At 33.0% G+C, this 26403-nt stretch overlaps 1 protein-coding gene across 1 annotated transcript in view; it reads right to left on the bottom strand.

The window, feature by feature from the left end:
• Positions 1 to 233: 233 nt before the first annotated feature.
• Positions 234 to 26403, bottom strand: part of LOC129963015 (uncharacterized) — a 44541-nt gene continuing 18371 nt past the window's right edge. Inside the window, exons 6-14 of the mRNA XM_056077018.1 lie at positions 24715 to 24813; positions 16865 to 16979; positions 15201 to 15258; positions 12016 to 12073; positions 11238 to 11264; positions 9141 to 9164; positions 7789 to 7823; positions 3362 to 3437; positions 234 to 467 (exon numbers count right to left, since the gene is read on the bottom strand). Coding sequence (XP_055932993.1) covers positions 234 to 467; positions 3362 to 3437; positions 7789 to 7823; positions 9141 to 9164; positions 11238 to 11264; positions 12016 to 12073; positions 15201 to 15258; positions 16865 to 16979; positions 24715 to 24813 — 726 coding nt within the window. The remainder of the gene's footprint in view (positions 468 to 3361; positions 3438 to 7788; positions 7824 to 9140; positions 9165 to 11237; positions 11265 to 12015; positions 12074 to 15200; positions 15259 to 16864; positions 16980 to 24714; positions 24814 to 26403) is intronic.

The raw sequence follows: 26403 nt of genomic DNA, 5'->3' as shown, positions 1-26403 counted from the left end.
TCGAGTTTTCGTTCTTATAATTCGTTTAGATATTTTTGTAGATTAACACTTATGCCTATTACTTTTGATAATATAGAGAATATTTTTGCAATGAATAAAGTTTGACACAAATAAACTTTCGAGTGAGAATATAATTTATTACTGCAAAAGAGTGTAAATGTTTTCCTCTATCTGAGAAGGGCAGAAAAACATATTGTATATATATATATATATATGAGTGTGTGTGTATGCAATCACCAGTTATATATTTTTCTTTGGAAATCATCTTGCTGAAAGACATGTTTTTTTCTCTCTCCGCTATAGAAAGAGCGACCCTTCTTGCCGGGTTGAATCTTCCTGCGTCGATTTCGAATCATCCATGCCCGTATGAATCCGGCGACGGTGAAAATGAAATCATAAACTGCCACCAGAGATATGCCGAGCCACATTCCCATGTATCCGCCAACTGCACTGAAGAGTTCCAAGCTCTGAGAAAGAGTGAATGACGAGTCATAAGTCGACACAGACGATAAGTACTTTTCATTACACTTTCAATGAAAACTTCGTGTGTAAATTGTAACTTTATTATTATCTTCGTAGTAATAAAATAAAAGGCAATCGCATAAATGAAAATTTTATCGATACAAAAAGATGGATTCTTATAGTATTTAAATGATGTTAAATAGAAGATCGGAATCGAATGATTGGAAAGCATAGAATAAAATGAATCTTATTAGTAATGCGCTTTCGTGTGCATACTCTATTGAGAATGCCAGGACTCTTTAACCCAGATTTCATTTTAACTTTGGTTATGAATGCTTACATTTGTGTAATAGGTTTGATTTCGTTTTAAATGCGAGACACCTTTTATGTGAACACCCCAATTTTAATGGGGAAAGAAAGGCCTACTTCGATAAGAATACAGTAATCATGTACGAAATAGTACGAGAGGATCCATATCTAAATATATATTTTATTTTTAAAAGGTACTAGCCCTATGAGCGAAATGTATGTTCATATTTACGTTAATTTTAAATGAATAGTTTCGTTTGCATGGATTTGTGATGGGGTCAATTCTTGCTCACATAAAAAATGCCAAATAACTCTAGCACCAATCCAATTTTGGCGGTTTTGTATCGGTGAGATTTGTTTATTCCTCCATGAATTCCTCAAAAGCTATTTTGTACTTCATATTTCCTAGTAAGAATAATAAAATTTTGTAATTTATATTTTTTTTACTAGTTCTGAACACTTATTTAAGAAATATTGATTTCAACTATGTTTTATGTTATCTACCACTGTTTTTGAAATGGCTTTCTCAGTAACGTCAATAGAAGAATGAACTTTTCAATTCACTTGCACAGTTAGAATTTGACTAACCTCTACTGCATTAGCGTTTTAAGAATGGATGATAAGAACTTCATGTCAATTATTAGATTCTTTTTTTATAGTTTAGATTGCTTTATTAGTTTATTATTCGTAAAGTATAATTGAAAATATATCTCAATGCTACGATAAATGTTTTTTCAAAATAGTCTATGGCATCAAGAGCAGACCACCTACTTGAAGAAATATATCGCATTTTCAATCCTACTAATTGGACCTACTAATGTCATTTAGTAGAAAAGTCAAAAATTTCGATGGGAATTTTTTTTTCTTTTTAAGTTTTTCAAATCAGTTGTCTTTCTAATCATTTGCCTTTTCCTGCTTGGCAAATAGCTCTTACGACGATTTAAAAAATACATTGATTGTGTCACGGTTATGAAATAAAAAGTTTTAAATAGGCGTTATAATATGAATAAAAATATAAAAACAGTTTTAATATTGCATTGGTATTATATCCAGGACTCCGAGTCATCGTCGGAGCGGATGTTATTGAGGGGAGGCGGAGATTTATCTGTGCGTGGTGAAGTTCAGAGCTGTTGTCAGGTCAACAAATTTGCCAAGTTCAATTGAGTTGGCATCTCTACTCCATTTATTGTGTAACTGATTAAAATAAGTGATTTGTTAGTTTGTGTACTTTGTTGTGAGTAAAAACGGCTCAGACTAAATTAGTGAAGATAAGACAAATGTCGGAATGCCCTATTTTTGGGAAATTTAGTGATTTGCTTGAAATTGACATGTTATGAAGCGCTACTGTTATATTAGACATAACCTCAAAATTCCCTTACTGATGGTTCTTTTAGAGAAGGAACCATCTGTAAGTGAAATATGTGTGAGAGCCTCTAGAAACATATTTTAACAAGGAATGTGGGGTTCAATTCGTCCTTTTCAAGCCATGATATCATGTCGATGTAAGCTTTTGCATCGAAGCTTATCTTTGGAACTTAAACCTCCACTTCTACCTTCTGTTCTTGCTTTTAAAACACTCTTTGAATTTTACGTTCATCACTTAACATGAACAAAAGAATATTTTATTGAAACTATTTCTTTAAGTAATCGGATCTATAACGTTCTTGAGGTCATCATAGAGATATCTTGAATATGAGATAAGGTTAAACAGATGTTTAACTTACAGCCATAAGTATATGAAGGTTTTAACTTAATATTAAACCACACAAACACATACACTTTCACAATGCACTCAACCAGAGTCTTATTTGAAGGATCTGATTGTTTTGCCCCTTTTTGTAAGGAACACTGTTGGTCTTCAGCGTTCTCATTGTCGCAAGTAATCGTTTCTGTAACACTCATATTTTTTTTGTCCATTCTTGATAAACTTGACTATTTTTTAGTAGTTATTTACTTTTTATTGCTTCGTTCTTCCTCAAAGTGCTTGTGGTAGTGAACTAGTTATCAATATTGTTTGTAACCATTTAGTTCATCTTGATATTCTATTTAACTAGTAATATTATATTTATATGCAAGGAATCTGAAGCTGAGTATAGTGGACCCGGTTTCTTCGTGAAGCTGGAGACCGAATCGGCTCAAAATGTCTATGGTTTAATCGCAAGAAAAAGATACACAAGAGTAAAAATGGATTCAGGTGCGAGTATATCAAAAGTTAATTATAAAAAGCAAAAATTCATAAAAATATTTTATCAAAGTTTTCAATTTTTCACAAAATTTAAGCTTTTTGTGGCACCTCAAGTTGTTGTAGTATTGCAACAAAATTTCTTTAAATTATTTGTGAAATTAAAAGGCAACTTTTCCCCACTGTTAACAAAAAAAAAAAAAAAAAAAAAAAAGGGCAGTTTTGTTTCTCCCTCGTACCTAGTCATCCTCGAAGTAGTTCAAAAGAAAACGCGGAAATTGCGAATGTTCCGGTGTAGTGTGAACGCTTCTTCGAATTTTCGCTTTTGGTATCATTTTCAAATAGGATAGAACAGAAATAAGATGGAACTAAATAATTAACATATATAAATCAAAAATGGATAATTACCTCGAATTTTGGATTGTACGTTAAGTTGGTAATTTCAAATCTGTCGAAGAGGATGTCAATATTAATTTTGGAGCACCTGCAAAAAAATGGGTAGCTGAATATAGATGAGATCCGTTTTTGCTACCATGAAACATACCAGATTCAACATATACGAATAAATGCTTCAATATAAAACGCAATTCTTTTAAATCAATATTTATATACAAAGCTTGCAAACAAACTAAAATGTCTTTAAAACGAAGTGACATGTTATCACGAGATACCCGATAGAATTATGCTCTCGAGACGAGTACTTCTCAACGATTGAACTTCGCTAAGAGATGGCACGCAGAAAAGTGAGTGGTTATTACGTTTTTTTTTTTTTTTTTTAATTCCGTGGATAATAATTCACCTTATTGACGAAGGAAAACTCCTTCGAAGTCAAATAGGGAGATCATCAGGGCAATTTAATCTTACGATTTCGATTTATCACTCGCTCTTCAGTGAAGTTAGTCCGACAGGAACGTCTTACTTTCACGCGCCATCTTTCCTATGACTCCTTTTTTTGAAGAAATAAACGCCTCCTGATGCATGCGCAAAAGCGTAGAGAGTTTCCAAACTCAAGAATTGAAAGTAACTGAAATCAGTTATAGTGAGTTATAAATAAAGAGCGCGTCATGAATTCGTGTAAAATTCAAAGTACATCATAAAAAAAGTAAAGCCCGAAAAATATTTCAGTTTGCGCAAATATGAACGGAGGAATAATGGATTTCTTATATGCATAAAAAAAAATTCCAGAAGAAACCGAAGGAGGGCGTTCACACGCCGTACTGAGACGGCTTTTGCTAGTCTGTTCAAACACAAACAAACAATGAAACAAATCACAACAAACGTGTCATTGTGCCTTTACTTGAAAGTAAAAGATATTCAACATGATACCATCACAAAGTATTAGGTAAGTGTGGCTATTACTACCGCTATTACAGCTGAATGCAGAATGCTTGAATCTGGAATCCCCGTTATGTTTCCATTTTCAACAGGCGCACTGCTATTCCTCACTGATATCTCGATTGCCAATTCTTCCTTTACTAAAAGAACACTGAAGGGCCGAGACGATCTCCCAAGCTCTTCTTTCTTCAATACGTAGTTCTAAACTCAGCATCCCAATGAAGAAAATAAGGTTGTTAGGAACAGAGATGAGTTGGATACCTGCTCTAATCGCGCCAAGCGTTGCCTTCGTGTCGATGACGTGTTTCACTGCTTCCATATATATGGTGTTGTTTTACAATAAAGTCACTGTTCTGTTCTTTTGGCAGGTGTGACGTGATTCTTTTAATCTGAAGGCATTGGGCAGATGGAAGAATCCTTGAAAGCCGAAAGTTTTATTTGGATGCAACTAGTTTGCTTTTGAGAATTCAACTTATAAAGACTTTTCCCATCTTCAATCCTTTATCCGTGCGAAACTTCCTCAATACAGTAATAATGAATTCACTATTCTTGTAAAAAAGTTTAAGCGCCAACGAGAGTTCGATTTGGAAATAAGCATTCTGCCGAGACCGAATGACGATTCCATTATCAGGCATGTGTTTTATTGCTAGCCTTATTTTCAAAGAATATTTCGGTATCAAGTGTGAGCTTTCTCTTTCAGTTATTTATGGAAAAAAAAAAAATCAAATATCCCACCGATCATATTTGTGCAAACCGAAATTTTTTTCGAGTATGATTTTTTTATTATGAATTTTTCTCTTATCATTGATGTTAGCATGAATTTATGTTGCATCTTCTACATTAGTCGAAATTTCGAGATGCAGCGGAAAATAAACTACCTTCCAATGCGGAATGAGCAGTTCGAGAGATAAGGCAAAGGTATTGGATGCAAAGGTGATTTGTGTTTCGCCTCCAAGATGTTTGCTCATGTAGGCCATTCCTAATTAAAAATGCTTTGTGAAGAATTTATGTAAAATTAACGAATGCATACTTGAACACTAGATGACTGAATTTGCCATAGAATAATTTAGTTATTCCGATTAGACATGATTATGTGCTGCATGTTATGCAGGGAAGTTATTCGATTAATTATTCGAAATTTTTCACAGTAATATGTGAAATACTGTGACTAATTAAATATCATTAAGTACAGTTTACCTTTTGCCTGTAAAAAAATTCTTAAAATGAACTTAATGTGTAAAACAAAACTGAATATCGACGAAGAATTCATTTTGAATCTCAGCTCAAATGTGTTTTACGGTAAAAGATGGAAGAAAAAAAATCTGCCAAGGTTTTTTTCTACGTTATTTGCCGATTCGAACTTACCGAAATAAATTCAATCGTCGCAAGAAACACTGAAAATACACGATTAAGAGTTAATTATTCTATCCATGCCTTCCATCGTCACAGCGAAATTTTTATTTCTTATTACTTCTGCGTTTACCAATTTTTTTATATAGAAATCGGAATCCCTGTCTTATCATTCACTTTAATAGATATGCAGAAATTCTAAACAATCTATATTGATTTTTTTAAAACACTAATCGCTTTTTTGCTAACAGGTTCGGTGAAAATAGGCTCAAATTATGATTCGTATATATGATTGAATCATATTACAGATAAATATTTACACTGGCTTATTAATAAAAAAAATCTTCAACCGTTCATGATTCGATTATTAATGTCAGAGACAAAGTTTGCATGGGGAACTTAAGCAATGATTTGGATTTTGGAACTTTTGAGATTAATATATCAAGATGTCAAAATGTGGAAAAACCTTATTTTAATTTTAAAGAATCTGAGGAATGATCACTTTTCTTTTGATAGCAATTTTCACGATGGGGACTTAAGTCATGGGATGTCTATTAACAACATGTCGGATCTCCTTTTACCCGGCGAAATATAGCAACTCAACATGGAATGGGCTCAACAAGTCGTTGGAAGTCCCCTGCAGAAATACTGAACCATGATGCCTCTATAGATGTCAATAATTGCGAAAGTGTTTCCTGTGCAGTATTTTGTGCACGAATGGATCTATCGATTACGTCATATAAATGTTTGATGGTTCTCATGCCGAGCGATCTAGGTGACCAAATAATTCGCCGGAATTGTCCTGAATGCTCTTCAAATCAATCGTGAACAGTTGTGACCCGGTGACTTGGCGCATTGCCATGTATAAAAATTCCATCGTTGTTTTGGTAAATGAACTCCATGAATGACTGAAAGTGGTCTCCAAGCAGTTAAACACAGCCATTTCCGCTCAATGATCAGTTCAGTGGGACCAGAGGATCCAATCCATTCCTTGTAAAAACAGTCCACACCACTATGGAACCAGAACCAGCTTGCACAGTACCCTGTTGACAACTGGGCTGTATGACTTCGTAGGATCTGTGCCACTTCAGATCCTATCGTGAGCTCTTCCCAAACGAAATCGTGACTTATTTGATCAAGTCATGGTATTGCATTCTTGGATCCGACCAATTCGGTCTCGAGTCCAGAGGAGGCGCTGCAGGCGATGTCGTGCCATTAATAAAAGCCCTCGAATCAGTCTCCTGCTGCCATAACCGAGTAAAGTCAAATTTTGCTGAGCTGTCCTAACATACAAGTCCGTCGTAGGTCTCCCGCATTGATTCTTATTGCAGTGTTGTTTGTCCGTTAATACTGGCAATTCTACGTATTTGTCATTGGTCTCGGTTATTAAATGCTGGCGATCGGCTACTGTGTTGTCAATGGTGGCAGGTTATGCCTGAAATTAAGTATTCACCGCACACTCTTGACCCTGTGGATCTCGTAATATTGAATTCCCTAAAGATTAACGAAGTGGAATGTCCCATGCGTCCAGCTCCAACTACCATTCCTAATTCAAAGTGTAAGAATTCCTACCGTGCGGGCCATAACCACGTCGGAAACCTTGTCACACGAATCGCTTGAGTAGAAAAGAAAGACCTGCCAATGCACTGCCTGTTTATACATTTTGTACGCGATACTATTTCTGTCTGTATGTTTGTATATTTCTACCCCATGACTTTTGTCGTTTCGGTGTATTTATTCCTCATTTTTATGGCTTCTGCTACTGGAACCCAGTGTTTCTGCCTCGCCCGCTACAGATTGTGGCGCAGAGGTGTAAAGAGGCACACATTTTATGCAGTTTGTAGCATTCCTGCACAATATGTCATCTGAAAATTTCATAATCAGTCAAATTATTCATGAACGTACGCACATACGAAATCTAATTATTTAAATCTCATACATTATACATTTAAATGTTATAATTAATATTCGAATTCTTTAAAATCAATTTACTTTATACTTGTCACTTTTTGTATTATTACATTACTTTTATAAAGAATTAGGCTACCCAACAATCATTATAGCGCAATTATTGGCAATCAGCCAAACAATAAATTAAAACTAAAAAAAAATCGTCTGCAATACATTAAGAAAGAAAGAAAAGAACTTACTCTGGATTCCAAATGTTTCTTCCTGAGCAGTCGTGCTGCAAGAAGAGAGGAAAATCTCAAAAGATATAACAGCGGATCGTGAATTTAATTTTGAGTTCAGGCATGAATTTTCAATGGAACTTTGCGAGGGTTAAAATTTTAATATTCTTAATACATTAGTTTCGTAAAAAACGAAATATTCATTACAAACTGAGAATACCATGCCTAAGAATTTTATTGAAATACTAGCCGCCTTTGATGACTAGCTTGTTCGCACAAATTATAGACTTTTTAGGCTGTTAAATTTTTAGTATGGAATGCAGTTTTTTAAATTTCATCTTGTTGCGAGATACGACAGAAAAAATGAATTTATTGAATCAGTTTACCGCAAATTGAAAAGTGTATTATTATGAAATGAAACCGGAAATGAAAATTTCTATGGAGAGTACACGGTTGAATGTTTTGCTGGATAAATTTGAACTTCATCATAATATTTAAAGATTTGTATAGATTGAGTAACAAACTGAAATAAAGATAATATTAAAATTAACGGAGAATTTCACGGAGATGGAAATAGTATAATTAAAAAGGTAATTTTTTGAGTCTCAAGGCAATACGAAAACCATTTTTGTGAAATAATTGTTTTGGATGATATGAACAGCCATTCCTGTAAGCAAGTTACCCATTAGGCGATGATTAAGCTTATTTTTGTTAACTTTCTGTTTAAAACTTTTTTTTTTCTGATATTGCGAACACTCTCCAGATCATTTCTAATAACAGAAAAATATTTCTTAACAGGGAGACTTTCGATTTTCAACAGTTGAAGAGAAACTGTTATCTTAGTGGCATAGCGAGGGTTAAAGGCGCTCTGACCATAGTGGATATTTCATACCTTCTACATTTTTTTCAAAAGAAAAATATATTAAATGTTATTTTCCTTGCACCCTCTGAAGCCTGAGTCCGGAGATTTATACTCTCCTTTGGTCACCCTTCACTATGTCCTAAATCAGCCACATTCAAATCGATTGTTGTATCCATAACCTTTCATGGAATAAAATCAACTTTTATTTGGAAAGAAATCACATTGATAAAAAAATTAAACCAATATTTGAATGATTGATGCATCCTGTGGAATAATTTTTCAGCAACTGTTATTACTTTTGTTTTGTTTGCAAAGTCGTGTTGAAACATTCTCATTCATTTAACTCGGAAATTTTTTTGGTTATTAAAGAGGGGAAAAAAATAGCTTTCCATTATATATTAACATTTTAAAAAAAACATGAACAGCAAAATTAAGAGGAACAAAAATTTTAATCTAGTTACAACTTAAAAAATAATTATTTACAGATGAAAGAATGAATGAAATTCCTTACCCCCTTAATCTTTTTTCTTACTTCCTGCAAAAAAGAAATAAAAAGTGAAACAGCAAAATATACAAATTGTTAAATATATGAGACAAAAGCATAGAATTGATTCATTTATTTGCTTTAATAAAATATATTGGCAAAAGAAGTTGCAACGCCATTTAACTTTTTACTTGTCGGAGATAAATGCGAATTGTGAATTACAAAGCGTTCAAAGTATAATCCATTGAAATGACGAAAAAAAAAAATCTTTGAGAAAATATTTTTTTTGACCTTCAGGAACTGACAATTGAAACATTTCCACTTCTGATGGGGGGCAGCTACTCTCCCTGCTCCCTCTTGAAAATTCGAAAAAGTCCCACTGTAAAACGATTTTATCTTGCATATAAAACAATTTACAAATGTGAAATATAGATTATTAATTATTCTGCTCATTATTACATCATTTATTAAACTTATACGTAATAGCTACGTATAGCTACGAATCGAACATTTCTCAATATTTAAAAATAATTTGTTGCTCATACACCGTTGCAGCAATTATCTACATTATTTTGCCCTAGACTTCCATAAAAAAACATCAGCACTGTACTTCGTACAAGATTCATAAAAAGCTATTTAATTTATCCATTCAAATTTTATCATTCATAGAAGAATGCACAACATCATGCCAATAAAAATTTCTATCTATCAAAAATATGGAATAAATAGGTAATTTTTGACGTTCCTATTTCTATTTTTTGAAATGTTTTTAAGCTCTGTATTTTTATCCAAGAAATATATTACTATTTTTGTCAATGATCGAGGAAATATTTTGAACTAGTTAAGTTACAGGTGTAATTAGTCTCATTATATTCGTAATAAATTTACTCAAATATTTAATTTGGTCTATTTTATTCACTCTTTTCATCTACTTGAGGTATATTAATATGAGTTATTAATATAAATAACTTTCCAAATAAAAATAGTTTTAAAAATAAATTTTCTCATTTGTATTTGTATGACTTCAAAAGAAATGATTTTCTACCGTTCATTAAGGAAGTTTAAAAAATGAAGCCATGTATTGGCACGTATGCTGAAAAATGAGGAAATTTCTATCCATCAACGCAACATCGAACGAAATAACTACCATAAACTGAAAGAATGAATCTAAATCTGAGGACAGAAGCAATAGAATAATATATTTTTATATATTTCTTGAAATTTAGAAATTTTTGTTTTGATTTTTTTAAGACTCATTTTGTACGACGAAAAAAATGGTTGGCAGAGATTAAAATAAAAAGTATGGTTTAGTATCAAAAAGAAATAGTTGAACTAACGCGTCGGTTAAAGAAACATGTTTAACTACATATGAACAGCAGTTTGTCACCCTTCCGAGTTTCTAGTGATTCGATGCGAGGTTTAATCCCAAGTGAGCGTAAAAGTACATTTTGAATAAAAACACAATGGAATTTAACAACAACATTTCTATTAAACCGGTTATTTGAAAGAAATGCTACTTGAAGCAAAATACGATTTCATTCTAAGTCAACATTAAGCCATTATGGCCTAAGCGGGTAAGAAAATCCCCTTTCTAAACCGCTCGGCTAAAGGAATCTTCGGGGCTACCGATCCTACGACATCTATAAATGACCGTAAAGCCTTGTAGGAATTCATTGTCACTCTGCTGTCAGACTATTCTTCAGGGGGAAGGAAACGTGTTGGGAGACCTTCGAGCGGTATACGATCTACGTAATTATCCGTGCGAACCAAGTGGGAGTCGCTACACGGCGAAATGCATGTTGGAAAAGGCCAGGGGTTACGTCGAAATGCGTGTGGAACCTTTTGAGGGTTCATTCTAAATATATTCCAAATGATAGCATGAAGATCACCTTACTCCGAATAAATTTAATCCTAATATGTTGAGATAAAAAGAAATGTGAATTGCAGAATATAAAGACTATACATGTAACAGCTGAGAGAACATTGAAACGGAAAGCAGAATCCATCTTTGAAACCATGCATATTAATGGAGCATAAATAATGCGTGGAACATATCCAATGATGAAGAGTAAAATAAATACATTGATATGGAAATAGAAAAAAAAAATAATAATAATTGCTTACTTCTTTGGAACTTAGAAATTTAGAAGCCTGAAAAGAAAATTAGAATTATAGTTCACAATTTTCTCAAATATTTTAAAAGAACATTAAAAGAAAGAAAGAAACTGAGTCAATCTAGTTCAATTTAAGGGGAAAAAATAAGATAAAAAAGAAATGAAATAAAGTTAATTCATTTTAGGGAAAAAAAATTATGCTTTTTTGTATTTAAACTTGCTGAGTTTTTGGATTTATGATTTAAACTTTTAATCTTAGAATATTCAAACAGTGCTATGTTTTATAAAAGAAAAAAAAAATCTGTAACGGCTCGAAATTTTTCGAGAAGACTTCATAAGCAGTGGAAGCAGTTTTTTCACCAAAAAAGTATGGGTCTATTCTCGTGATATTTGGTAGTCAATGTAAATGGATCTGCCATTCGTCATCTGATAGTATACTAAATACTGGATGACGTTCAGCTTTGTTATGTCATCGTGTTCATTTTCCGCCTTTTAGGCATCCACTGGATGCCAATCTTAATTCTGTACAGCATACTTGATGACTGAGTATGAAATGACTTCATTTCCAATATTAAAAGATTACCCATTTCAAAACATTTTAGGCTTTTCAACAACTGAAATGCATCTTAGATCTGTTAGCTAGTTTTTGTAATCTGATAAAATGCTCCCCTACGAGATTATCTATTAATAAAGGAATATTTAAATGAAGCTTTAAAAATTTGAAATTAATATAAAACCATGAACAGTTTCACTATTATGCAGGAAATTATTAAAAACGAAATACTTACGATTGGTATTACAACTGTTATCTCAACTTCTTCTCGCTCAGTTGAATACGATATGGAACTAAAAGAATACAATAGTTTATCATTCCAATCATTTCATTTTTAATAGAGAAACAGTTTTTACAAATAGATTTATTTTTATTATTTATTTATATTATTATTTTTAAAAAGACATTGCTCTTTCAATCTAAGAAATCTTTGCTGGTGTCTTTCGACAGATTTTTTTAAAATTAAATAATAAAAAATAAAAAAAAAGAAAGAAAGAAAATGCTAAATGACATAAAATTTAAATCATATTTCAAGAGATTCTCCAAACTAATGAATGTAAATAATTCTTCAATTTATTGATAAGTAGTAGCAAGTAATTCGATCGCAAGTTCGCTGTTACTAGAATATTCTGAAAGCTTAATGAAACAGGATTTTACAATTATATTCTAATATTTACAGATTCTTCGAAAAACGCAATTCCTCGCCTTCGTAAAATTTTCATCGAAGGCGAGACATTCACTCACATTTACTTTCATTATCTTTTCTCAGGTAAAAAGAAATGGATGTATTGACAATAAATATTTAGCCCAATTGACTACAAACCATGGACTTTGCTTGCATTATCTTAAAAGATTCAAGTTGAGAAATTGTTGTTGTAAATATGGTAATGATTATGATGGCATTCAACACTACTTTTTACTTTGCCCTATTCTTCATCATTTGAGAAAATTTATTAAACCTTAACTAAATACTTCCCTAATTCTATCAAATAATAAATTGACTTTAATAGTTCAAACTATCTTGGATTTTCTGAATCACACTGAAAGCAGGATTTTTCAAATGGAATAATAATTTATCCTAATTTGTCTACTATCTGGACTAATCTTTCTTAATTTGGACTCCATATGTTATTTTAATACAAAGGAAAAAGGACTTTTGGAGCCATTTGTTATTTTACAACAAAGGAAAAAAAAAGACTTTTTGTCTGGTGCCTTGTGCCTACTTTTGCCTTGTGGTAAAGCAATTTTGCATTCCTCTTGGTGCTTCAAGTGTTAATGCTTTTTGAATAGTCGCAAAGTTTGAATGGAACTTTACCGTTGCATGAGCCCTTCAAAGTATGCACATAGAAAGTCAAGCACGGTTAAAAGTGGACAGTATCTTGTGAGTATAAGGAAAAAAGATGAAAAAAGAACTCCTTATCTAGCTTTGTTCCTGATCATGGACTCTACCTTATTCTTTCTGTTTATTTATTTATTCTTTCTGTTGATTTGTTTATTTTTTCATCTATTTGTTTATATTTTTCTCTTTGCTTTAATTTTTTTTTATTTTTCTATTTTCAAAGTTAAACTGCCTATTTTTGGGAAATTTTATTATTTATTAATTATGTTTCAATGATGCTTTTACTGTGGAATATTATGTAGGCTCTTCTGCTTGAACCATTTAGACCTTCTCCACTTTTTCTTTTTAAGCCTGCCTCTTTATTATTTTTTTTGGCTACCTTTAGCTTTTTTTGCATCTAGTACAAATGCATATGAAAGATTTTTTTAAATAGCTAATAGCTTTTTAATAGCTTTTGATAGATATTTAAATTCTATTATTTTTTTATTAAATTCTATATTTTCATCATCAGAATACGTCAATGCCGTGCAAGGCGTTATCTGGTATGCATTTTTATTAAAGAATACGAGAAGAAGTATCGGGAAGACCGCTTCCCTCGGGGTCTGTGAGTTTTTCCGGTTATCTCACTGTCTATCTGTGACAAAGATATTTCAAAAATGCTTTATGCTAGACGAATGAAATTCGGCAAAGAGTGTTAACACTAAATATCAAATCTGTCTATTTTCTATCTATTTATCTGTCAAATTTTCAGCAAAGACTATTCAGAGGAAGTCTCTCTATCCGGTTGTTCAAATATAAGTTAACATGATATAACTACAAAACGGGGATGGCTAGAAGGATGAAATTTGGCACGCAGATTCAACCTATCAAATTTTTAGCGAAATCTAACAAGGGGTTGAACACCTGTCGGTATGTACTACTTTCAGAAGCATATAAATGTGATAACTCAAAAATGCAATGATTTAAATCAGCGTTTCTCAACCTTTCAGTATTCGTGGCTCAGTTTTCAATCATAACTTTCATCGCCCCCCCCCTTCCAATAAAATGTATACAACCATAATGTATATTGAGTATTTTGGATTCTGTTTTTAAATTATTTTTAATTAACTGCCAAAACAAGAGTAAAAGCGAGCCAACGTTGGCGAGAAACCACATCTTACATTTTGGACAAGCGGACAGTGAACAGATGAAGCGAATGAAAGCGGAGAAAATTTAAATATTATATTTGAAATGAAAGCCAAATAGGGAGATAACGTTAAAAGAATATGAAAGTAGAAAAATTCATCAATGAAAGTTAATCTAGACGGTGTGAGCTAAATTTAGAAACGGGGAATACATTTTTTAGAATAATAAAAGAAATAAAACAGAAGTATGACAAAACGAAAGTGAAAAAAATAGGAATGTTTGTGCAAGGGAATCCACACGACCGAGGCCGTCTCGAGCATGCGCGGAGTAAATGTTTTCTCATAAGAAGAAAGAAAATTTTCGATACGCAAGTTTCAATTCCGGCCAGTCTCATTCGAGTAGATCCTTTTATCGCTATCGAATCAATTGTGAATTTGTATGTTATATATGTTTTCGTGTTAATTGCAATTCACCATATAAAATATTCACGGCAGCAGATTTATGCAGACTCATGAATAAATTTTTTTAAGCGGAAGTAAGGAAGCATTAGACGATAGTCAAGCATCAACAAGTACACAGACGAGCGTGGTGCCTAAAATAAAATCAAGGAAATATTCTCAAGAATACTTAAATTTTGGGTGGTGGAGTGGCATTTTTTTAGAGAGTTCCAGAGAACGTTTAAGGGGGGGGGCATCCATCTTGCGTAGGGAATTCAATCTTTTCTGTCCATTAGAGTTACGAGATTAAACAAATCAAATGATTGTGATTAAACCCTAAACTTTGTTTCTAGACGCTAAATGTCAATTGATAATTTATTCCCCGTGCATTATATTGGATCTAGGGTATTTACTGAGTATTACTCAGTGAACAATTGATTTAATTTCGTTTTAACACATGATCAATCACAAAAAAATTAGAAATATCTAGTACAGGTAAGTTTCAAGAATGGAACTTACTCGCAAGGTTGATTGTAGCTATCAGCAAGAGTCATGCATTCTTGCGTTGGATTAGTAACTGAAAATAAACTGAATTAAGCAAATTATAAATTGGAATCAGTGCAAAATTTTCATTTGAATTATTTTCGGATTTTTTAACTCTTAATTCATTATCCACTATTATAAATATTAAAGTTTTATGAAAACTATTTTTTTCTCAATTTCTCTATCAAATGGCGTGATTGGAATGGAATGAAAATTTAATAAAGTAAATTGATTAATTAATAATTAAATTTTGAAAGTATTAAATTCGTGAATTACGATAGAAAACACACAGGTGCACTCAGATGACTATGAAAGAGGAGATTAGAGATTAGATGTAATTGAAACTTAATTAAATAAATCAAATTAGCTGGTGATTACATTCTAAAAATATAAAAATACCGTTTTGTTATTACCGAAAACAAACAAGAGTACATCTGAAAATTCTAACACATCAGAACGTACTAAAAAAATGGATTACAAACTGCTTTACTAACACGGAAGAAGTGAAACTAAATAAAAGTGTGTAAAATAGTGAGAGAGAAGAAACAAAATCTCTTTTCTACTGCAAACAAAAAATTAGTCGGCTTCCCTGTGGTTTTCAAAAGGGATGAATAAATTAATAGAAGGCCTGAGTTTTTTTATTACTTAATATAAGGAAAATAGAAATACCCAGAACCTGAAATACAAATTAAGTTAAAAAGAAATATACAAAACCATTGCTCCTTCTTACGTAGTATTCCTTCATACAAAATATGATTTTCAATAACATTTAACAGATCAGCTGCGAATCATTTTTCAAATAAATATGAAAGTTTAATTTTATAAATCTTTCTTTCCGAAATCTGTTTTAAGTTTCTTTCGAGTGGGAGAAGCTTCGTTGATACTTTTAACTTGATTGGGAGACCAGGTGGTCTTTCAATATGGATCTGTACGGATTTTAAAATTCATTTCTCACACAGATAGCAGTGGTTTAGCACAACGCTTCAACTTGGGATAGTAAGATAGTGGGTTCAGATATATATATAAACCAATCATTTGTGCAGTTCTGGTGCTGACAAGGATCTAACACAGTGCTGGATTTACGTATAAGTTACACAAACTGTAGGTTATTAAAGCCGTTTTCTTACAGGTTGCAAAAATTATCCAAAGGAGCACGTACCATTTATAATAAATGTATTATCTGAATGGATTTATAAAGGGTCTCGTATTTCGAGCAGCTTAGGGCCCCTTAAATCTAAATCCACCACTGGTAAAACATTTAGTGCAGTTTAAATTTTCAAATGATGTCCTCGTCATCTGATCACGATTCATATTTATGAAGCTTGACAAAAAATATCCCTCGTGTATCTTTAAAACGAGATACTAAACTAACATCGCTGTTCAGTGACAAATTTCAAATTATTTTTTTCCAATGGAAACCTCGGTCCCATAGTCTGAGTAACAAATATATGAAGGTTCGTTCAGATCCGTTGAATATAAACTGAGCTACGATTCTCTGAGTACTATCAGCTTAATTTTAATCACCCTGTAAATGAATAGTGTACATTGCTTAGTTTGCATTTCCACCGCTGAAAACATTCAATATTGCTAAGAAATAAATTTGACAAAATAAGCAGAGTTTGGCAATAACCATTTCTTACCGTTTGTACCCACTAAAGCTCCACAGATGCTGTCAGTATGGGGATAGTCCACTTTAATGGGCACGCAACCTAATTGCTCTTTGTATCTCTTCGCACGGCATTCTTGAACAACCCCCTGTAGAAAAAATCTCAAGAATTGCTTGGAAAACTTTAAAAAGTTAAAAACTGATATTATATGAAGCCCTTTTGACTTCAATACAAATTCGATTAATGAACGCCAATTTTGAAACTTTTCAATTCATTTTCGTCCCACGTCTTTATTTAAAGATTTTAAGGAAGAATTAAGCGACTTCAACACTAGGTGCTTAAATTATTCCAAGAAAAGATTTTTTTAAAAATAATATCTTTAATAAAACATGCATACAGAAAGAATAAGGTTTTAAATAACATAAAAATTAAATAGTGAATATTTACATAGCAAAATAATAGAAATTCGTTACTATCATAAAAATTTCTGTGCAACTGTGTAGCTTCTTTTCAATAATATTTTATGTACTTAACTGAAGAAATCAAATGAAAAAGACGAAACGAACCATCTATAAATTTTTGCTAAAAGTAATTTCAAGAAGGAAAATACACTGCCTAGCCACTGATGACTGGTCATTCGTGATTTTAGACATTTGGTTAAATATCTAGAAAAGCACAGTCGGAATTATCATAAAGGTATTTACAAAGGTAAAAAAAAAGTAAAAGTACCAGGTATTTACAAAAGAATGTTCTTTTCAGGAACCATGACAAAAGACATTATACACAATACCCTGCAATCAGAATGAAAAATACTAAATGTTGAATGAAAAATGAATAGTTTACTAAATAACTTTTCACTGCGCATGTGTGAAGGCAATCAAAATATAATGTGCATAATGTGTCAGCTGAATGTTTAGAGAAACTTTTGTGAAAGTTTCAAAAATAAAGCTTCAAAATTCTGAAAGCAATCGCCGATAGAAAAAGCTGGAAATCCGTTGTTTACAAAATGAATCGAAAAAAGTGTATGCAAATTTAGTATATCAACAGACGACTTAAAAATAAAATAGTCATCGTTATTACGTCATTCATATCAGTATAAAATGAAGGATAAAACTTGTGAGACTTTTACAAAACCTGTACGAGCTTGTACGTTTCGAGAAAAATAGCGGACGCCGCGAGATGAGCGAAGGCGATAGAAGCATGATCATTGGAGCCCAGCACTTCGGACATTCAAATCGATAAATTTCTCCCAAGAGAAAAAACCCTGACAGTTCCCCCACGAGGGATGCGAAGAAAATTGTCGGTGAGAGATTGCCTCCGTCATTTTATCAAATCTAACCGGCAAACGTCTTTGGCCAGCGTTCCGATTCGCATCTGGAAGTGAGAGCAGCCACCGGACCATTCGACGAGAGCTGTGCGCCCTGCTATTATTTCGTGGCCGAGCTGCAGTTCATAAGCCCAGGATCACAGTCCAACGGCCTAATCTGAACTTAGCGAATTCCAGGTGTACTATTATGCTATTTATCGCAGTGCAGTGATCCCACTGTTAAATTTGAAAGCGGTGGAATGATGGTCTTGTTTTACAGGGTCCATTGGTTTTAGTGCTTACAACCCTGAATGCTGAAAGATATGAAGACATTTTAGACAATTGTGCGCTTCTTACCCTTTGGTAAATGTTTGTCAGAGGACCGTATGTGTTCCAGCATGATAATGCAGAGCACATACAACACATAACATAAAACAGTAATTTGATGACATGGGGTTCCAACAGCTCGATTGTTCAATTTAGAGTCCTGATATAAATCCGGTTGGACATTTTGGGACGAGTTGGAACGCCGGTTGAGGGCTCGACTACAAGGACCCACTGGCAAAATCAAAATCTTCGAAGTCACCGGAAAAAGGGAGGACAATTCAGGAGACAACCTACCGTAGATTAGTAGAAAGTCTATCGAGAAGAATCGAGGCCGTGATTTCAGCGAAAGGTGCACCAACGCCATATTAAAAGCGTGAACAACGAGTAGTTGATACTGATGTATGTTTTTCAATTGTAAAATAGCAACTGCATTTCTTTTTACTTGTTAAGATTGTTTTTATTTCATTTACATTTGTAAGAGATTTGTAAACTATATATTAATAAATACATACTTTTCGAAATGTACTGTTTGAGGACTTTAAACTATCACACAGTGAAAGAAATATACAAATTCACTACTTTACTCGTACTCCTAGAATATATTTAAAAACAACAACAACAACATATATTTGGATATCATTCCTCGTCTTCTACTTCTATTAGATAACAATGGTTTACCAGCCTTTTCTATCGGCGATCACTTTCAGAATTTTCAAGCTATGCTTTTGAAACATTCACAAAATTTGCTCCAAATATTCAGCTGACACATTATGCCTACTCTATTTTGATTGCATTCATGCGTATGCAGTGTAACGTTATTTGGTAAACTACTCATTTTTCCTTCATTGTTTGGTATTTTTTTAAAATTCTAATGGAAGGGTCATTGTTCCTGAAAAGAACATTCCTTTGTACTAATAACTTTGCAGGAAAGTTTGGAAGCTTTTGCAGAATTATCCAAAATATATTCTTTTTTCATGACGGCCCTCTTTCAGGGTTTCTGGAATACATCTTCATATAAATATATGGCGTCTACGATGATGTTTACACGCCTGAAGTTTCATGATAATTCCAATTGTATTTTTACAGACATTTAACGAAACGCTTAAAATCGCGAGTGACCAGTCATCATTGGCCAGGCAGTGTATTTTTTAAATACCTGAATATTTGAGCATTGAAAAAAATAGTTAGCATAATATTTATGAAAGTATAATTCTATAAATATCAAAAGGATAGAATATAAAGTGCTACTCCTTAATAATGAAATGCAAATAACTAAAAATCATTCAACGTAAAATTTAGCATTAAAAAGAAAACAATGGCAATACTCAATGCTCATTTTATTGCTAATGGTATTTTAATATTTTAAGGTCATTTCGAGATGATGATTTCAATCCTAAAATTGTTTCTGTAAGAATGACTCTAATATTCTAGATGATGATAAGATTATTAGTGACGGCACTCACATACCATTTCAACTCTCTCAAAGGTAAAAAATTATAATAAATTTGAATCAATGCAATAAAGGAAATTTCATCTTTACCAGCCTATAAATCGTTATCAATCAGCGTCAATAGTAACCATTGCATATATCAAACGAAGTTTGTGTAAAATGTAAGTTTAAAAAAAATTAAAATAAATTGAATAAATGAACTAAAGAAATAAATGTCAACTGATCAGTAGAAAGGGCATTCTGGAATAGAATGCATGATATCATTGTATTGAATCCAATAAAATGGAAACGAAATATTGGTTCACGGAAAAGCACTTCTTATATTATTTGTATTTTATGTGCAATGAAATCTTTGCATTGAAAGCTCAACAATCCTTTTTCATCATATGTGTACTGCTGCGGTGTTCCTTCGTTCCAAATCTTTGTATTCTTTCCCATTCTTCATTAAAAAAAACTCAAATAGTGTAAAAATGACTTTCATTGTCAAAGTAGAAAATGCTCCCTTGTGATTATATTAGTAAATATAGTACACTCTCATTTTTCACAGTTATCTGCTTTGGGGCTGTCCAAAATTTTTTAAGTGACTGAAATAAAATACAACCAGACAATCATATCAATCATAAACGCTGGAAATTTTGAATCTTTAATGAGTTTATGAATTTTAATCAAACATTTCTGTTTAAAATGTTTTCACTGCACTCAAGAAGAAATTTTTATTTCCTCGTATAGGAAATATAGAGAAAGCATTTTCATCGTCAAAAAATTCGAACTCGAGATTTTGGCATAACTCCATGTTTTAGAACACCGATCGCCTTGAATTTCAAAAACACATTTTTGGAGAATTTGTCTGTCTAGTGTGTGACAAAGAATATTCAAAAGTGTTTTGAGTAGATGGATGACATTTGGAATCTGGTCTTTACTGATACCAAAGTCTGCCTGTTCGGCTGTTCGAATATTCGTTCACCCGATAACCACAAAATGAATAGATCTAGATGTATAAAATTCGGTACACAGATTTAACATCTATAATGCAGAAACTTACTAAATTTTGAGCCAAATCCAATGAAGGGTTGAATTCAGAAACATGCGAATAATTCAAAAAACGCAGTAACTTAAATATATTAAATTTGAAATGTGATTTTGTAACTACCAATGCAATTCCGTGACAGATTTTTATTTCAATCGGCTGACGAAAATGCGTTTAAAACACAAATTCGATTTGCGGATTAACCGCTTGCCAGGGATCCATCTCCAAAAAACACTGGCCACTGATGACACGATAGTTTCAGTAAAAATGCTCCATTTACGCTAACGGTTATTATTTCATAACTATTGTTTGTCAATGTCGTGCAGGCATTCTCTGCCTTACCCAAGGTAGTTACCCAAAGTAGTTACCCAAGGCCACTGATGACACGATAGTTTCAGTAAAAATGCTCCATTTACGCTAACGGTTATTATTTCATAACTATTGTTTGTCAATGTCGTGCAGGCATTCTCTGCCTTACCCAAGGTAGTTACCCAAAGTAGTTACCCAAGGCCACTGATGACACGATAGTTTCAGTAAAAATGCTCCATTTACGCTAACGGTTATTATTTCATAACTATTGTTTGTCAATGTCGTGCAGGCATTCTCTGCCTTACCCAAGGTAGTTACCCAAAGTAGTTACCCAAGGCCACTGATGACACGATAGTTTCAGTAAAAATGCTCCATTTACGCTAACGGTTATTATTTCATAACTATTGTTTGTCAATGTCGTGCAGGCATTCTCTGCCTTACCCAAGGTAGTTACCCAAAGTAGTTACCCAAGGCCACTGATGACACGATAGTTTCAGTAAAAATGCTCCATTTACGCTAACGGTTATTATTTCATAACTATTGTTTGTCAATGTCGTGCAGGCATTCTCTGCCTTACCCAAGGTAGTTACCCAAAGTAGTTACCCAAGGCCACTGATGACACGATAGTTTCAGTAAAAATGCTCCATTTACGCTAACGGTTATTATTTCATAACTATTGTTTGTCAATGTCGTGCAGGCATTCTCTGCCTTACCCAAGGTAGTTACCCAAAGTAGTTACCCAAGGCCACTGATGACACGATAGTTTCAGTAAAAATGCTCCATTTACGCTAACGGTTATTATTTCATAACTATTGTTTGTCAATGTCGTGCAGGCATTCTCTGCCTTACCCAAGGTAGTTACCCAAAGTAGTTACCCAAGGCCACTGATGACACGATAGTTTCAGTAAAAATGCTCCATTTACGCTAACGGTTATTATTTCATAACTATTGTTTGTCAATGTCGTGCAGGCATTCTCTGCCTTACCCAAGGTAGTTACCCAAAGTAGTTACCCAAGGCCACTGATGACACGATAGTTTCAGTAAAAATGCTCCATTTACGCTAACGGTTATTATTTCATAACTATTGTTTGTCAATGTCGTGCAGGCATTCTCTGCCTTACCCAAGGTAGTTACCCAAAGTAGTTACCCAAGGCCACTGATGACACGATAGTTTCAGTAAAAATGCTCCATTTACGCTAACGGTTATTATTTCATAACTATTGTTTGTCAATGTCGTGCAGGCATTCTCTGCCTTACCCAAGGTAGTTACCCAAAGTAGTTACCCAAGGCCACTGATGACACGATAGTTTCAGTAAAAATGCTCCATTTACGCTAACGGTTATTATTTCATAACTATTGTTTGTCAATGTCGTGCAGGCATTCTCTGCCTTACCCAAGGTAGTTACCCAAAGTAGTTACCCAAGGCCACTGATGACACGATAGTTTCAGTAAAAATGCTCCATTTACGCTAACGGTTATTATTTCATAACTATTGTTTGTCAATGTCGTGCAGGCATTCTCTGCCTTACCCAAGGTAGTTACCCGAAGTAGTTACCCAAGGCCACTGATGACACGATAGTTTCAGTAAAAATGCTCCATTTACGCTAACGGTTATTATTTCATAACTATTGTTTGTCAATGTCGTGCAGGCATTCTCTGCCTTACCCAAGGTAGTTACCCGAAGTAGTTACCCAAGGCCACTGATGACACGATAGTTTCAGTAAAAATGCTCCATTTACGCTAACGGTTATTATTTCATAACTATTGTTTGTCAATGTCGTGCAGGCATTCTCTGCCTTACCCAAGGTCCACAATTTTTTGTGGGGTGTAGAAGATAACACCTTTATGACAGCGCATGCGTGAGTGTTTTGGGAAAACCACTCTCGCTGCATTGAAGATTTAATAAAAACAATTGCCACTCTACGAACAATTGCCTAAAGTACTGTTTCATTGCCAAAAAATTTTTTGAAGCGCTGTGAGAATGATTTCTATCATCTATGGTTCTTCTGTAACATTCACTATACCTAGAGCGTTTCCCTTAAAGGCCATTTCAGCAATCTCTATGTCGTCTCATCTCCCAAACGCAAACGAAATAAGAACATTTCCCTGTTCTAGAATACTAACAGACCACTGATAGCAGAACTGATAGCAAGATCATTTTTAACATTTAGGCATCTTTTCCGTCATGTTTGTCTTAGACAATCTCTACTGTGGTGCTAAACAAACAAATAAAATAACGTGATTTACAAATATAATAAGTAAATTTAAAAAATTCAAATGAGCAGCATTTATTAATAACTGCAGACACCATTGAAATTATGAGAATAGGCCTTATTTCAAAGTTCGCAAAAATAAAATTACTTTTGAAGTGACTAGTCTCAAAATATTCTTTAAAGAGTTCAAACTTCCTTGGTAGCTGAAAAAGTCCTTGCTGAGCAATGTTAAATATCTAAATTTTCAATATTTGAAATTCTCTACGGTTTACAACCCAAATGTTTGCATAAATCACATTCCTTCAAGGCGTTTTAATACTTTAAATAATTAATATCCAACATTTTATGTCATTATTTATTTTTGCTTTCCTATCATTAAGCATGGTATTAAGTGTACCTAATAATATTTATGCTAACATAACACTTCTCTTTGAAATGAATCGCAATATTCTTTTTCTATCGGATTTTTTTCCTTGTCTTTTTGTTGCTCACCTCACTCCTTCATGTCGTCTGTAAATATATAACATTCTGAATTCTTAGCTATGCATCCTTTTACGACTTTCTTAATTATTGGCGATATGGCGCTAATGTCGGAGAATGAATTGTTCTTGGCTATTTGGAGAAATGATCGAAAACATGTAATTAAGGTAACGAACTAACCATTACCATCTTCATTAAACATTGTTCATTTTCACGACTCTTATAATTATTTTATGTGCATTGAGCAAACTAACTGGATTTTACAATAAACCAGCTGAAGTCTCTCCTCGCATGCTCTGTTATAAAGGTGAACTTGTGTTTTAGACATGTTAGACGTGTTTTTCCCAATCGATTGAAACAAAAATTGAACACAAATTTAATTTGTAATAAAAAAAATCACATATCAAATTTGGTATTTTTCTTTAAGTCATTGCATATTTGAGTTATCGTGTTTACATGTTCCCGAAAGGACACACCGAGAGACGATCTGTGGATTTAGCTCAACATTTGATCGGTGTCTCTGCGATGCATATTAATCTACTTTCCCCGCACTTCGCAAACTAGAATGTGAAAAAAGTGCAGCTCCCAACGGAGCCCTGATAGCCACACCGTAATTGCATCACTGCTTGTTTGTAAGCTGAATACTTGTTTAACTTTATCAAGTCATTGAAACTAAAAATGACGTCAGCTCAGTTTGTGAATGCATTGGTTTAGAAAATTACTGTTAACCTGATGAAATTTTTTCTAGATTCAGAATTTAAAGAAATTGACCGTTTGAGAGACAGGACCCTTGCCTCCATTTTCCCTCCAGATCTTCAAGTAATCCGTGCAGTTGGTTTGATACGGACTCGGCAATAAATGCGTTTCTTCCTGAAAAAAAAGGAAGAAAATAAAGTGGTTAGACAGTATTTTTTTTAATCACAAAATAACTTGTACACAGTTTAAGCAGCAGAAAAGGGTCCCAGATGAAAGTTCAATGTTATACAGAATTTCAATGCAACCAGTAAATGTTGACAATGAATGAAAAAAATTGAAACAAGATAGGTGATGACCACAATAGCGCATTTTTTCACTTTTCAGTTCCTACTAATAGTTCACACTCTCCCTATATATATATATATATATATATATATATATATATATATATATATATATATATATATATATATATATATATATATATATATATATATATATATATATATATATATATATATATATATATATATATATATATATATATATATATATATATACAGTGGCTCCTAAAATTGAGTATACACTATACTCTATCTTCTTTAATTTTATTCTTTTTGATCTTAACATTTCTATTTATGGCTAATATTTATAAGAACGACAAAATATACATTAACAAAAGTATTAGGCTAAAAATCAAAATGGAGGAATCAATATTATTTTTATTACAGTAAATTTTATGTCAAAGTTACAAATTCCAAAGTTGCAACATTGAGTATACATCCAGCAAAATCTATCAACAAAAAGAGAAAAAGATAAATTTATATTTTGTTGTATATCCTTTTGATTTAGAACAGCTTGTAAACGGTGTGGCATTGAGTTGACAAGAGTTTGAGTTGTTTCGCCGGATATTTTCGACCATTCTTCTTGCAATACTCTTTTTAAGTGTTCCTTTCCCCTAATATCGTGTTTTTGAACTGAGTTTCCTAATTGTGCCCACAAATTTTCCATCACATTGAGATCTGGAGATTGAGGAAGGGTGTGGAATTGCATTTTACAATTATACAACAACCATAACTTAACTATTTTAGCTGTATGTTTCGGTCAATTATTTTGTTGAAACAGAAAACTTGACCCTAAACCCAAATTCTGGGCACTTTGTTTTAAATTATTCTTCAGTATATCCAAATATTTAATTTTGTCCATGATTCCCTCAATGAAAACTAAATTTCCCACTCCTTTTGCAAACATACAGCCCCATACAAGAAGTGAACCACCTCCATGCTTGACAGAAGGATTGGTGTTTTTAGGAAGAAGTTCAGAATTGGGCCTTCTCCAAACATAACATCGACCATCCATCTGTAAAAGATAATTCAGTTGTGACGTTAACGGTTATTGCTTATACACGGGATACTCGCATTACATTTTGTAACAACTCAACTCTCTCTGTACAGCTGGATCAACTCAAATTTTCATTTTTTAAAAGTTTGAAACTGTTGTTACGTTTTTAAGTTTGAATAAAAACAAGAATTCGAATTGCGTTTATTAGAAGTCGTTTATTACAATTCAGAAGTGGGATTTACAGGTCATTTTAATTTTCAATTCTGTTTAAAGTACAAAATGTCGTTTTTAACGCGACTTCGTAAGGAACAGCTACGTTTCGTTACAGAAGAATTATCTGAAGATGTTACATCTAGTGACTTGAAAATTCCAGATTTGAGATAGTTAATATTAAATAGTAAAAACTATGATGAAGAAATGATA

The sequence above is a fragment of the Argiope bruennichi genome, chromosome 3 (assembly GCF_947563725.1).
Source record: "Argiope bruennichi chromosome 3, qqArgBrue1.1, whole genome shotgun sequence".
Classification (NCBI taxonomy): Eukaryota; Metazoa; Arthropoda; class Arachnida; order Araneae; family Araneidae; genus Argiope; species Argiope bruennichi.
Note: the sequence above shows the minus strand (reverse complement) of the source record. Positions and strands in the feature narration are given on the sequence as shown.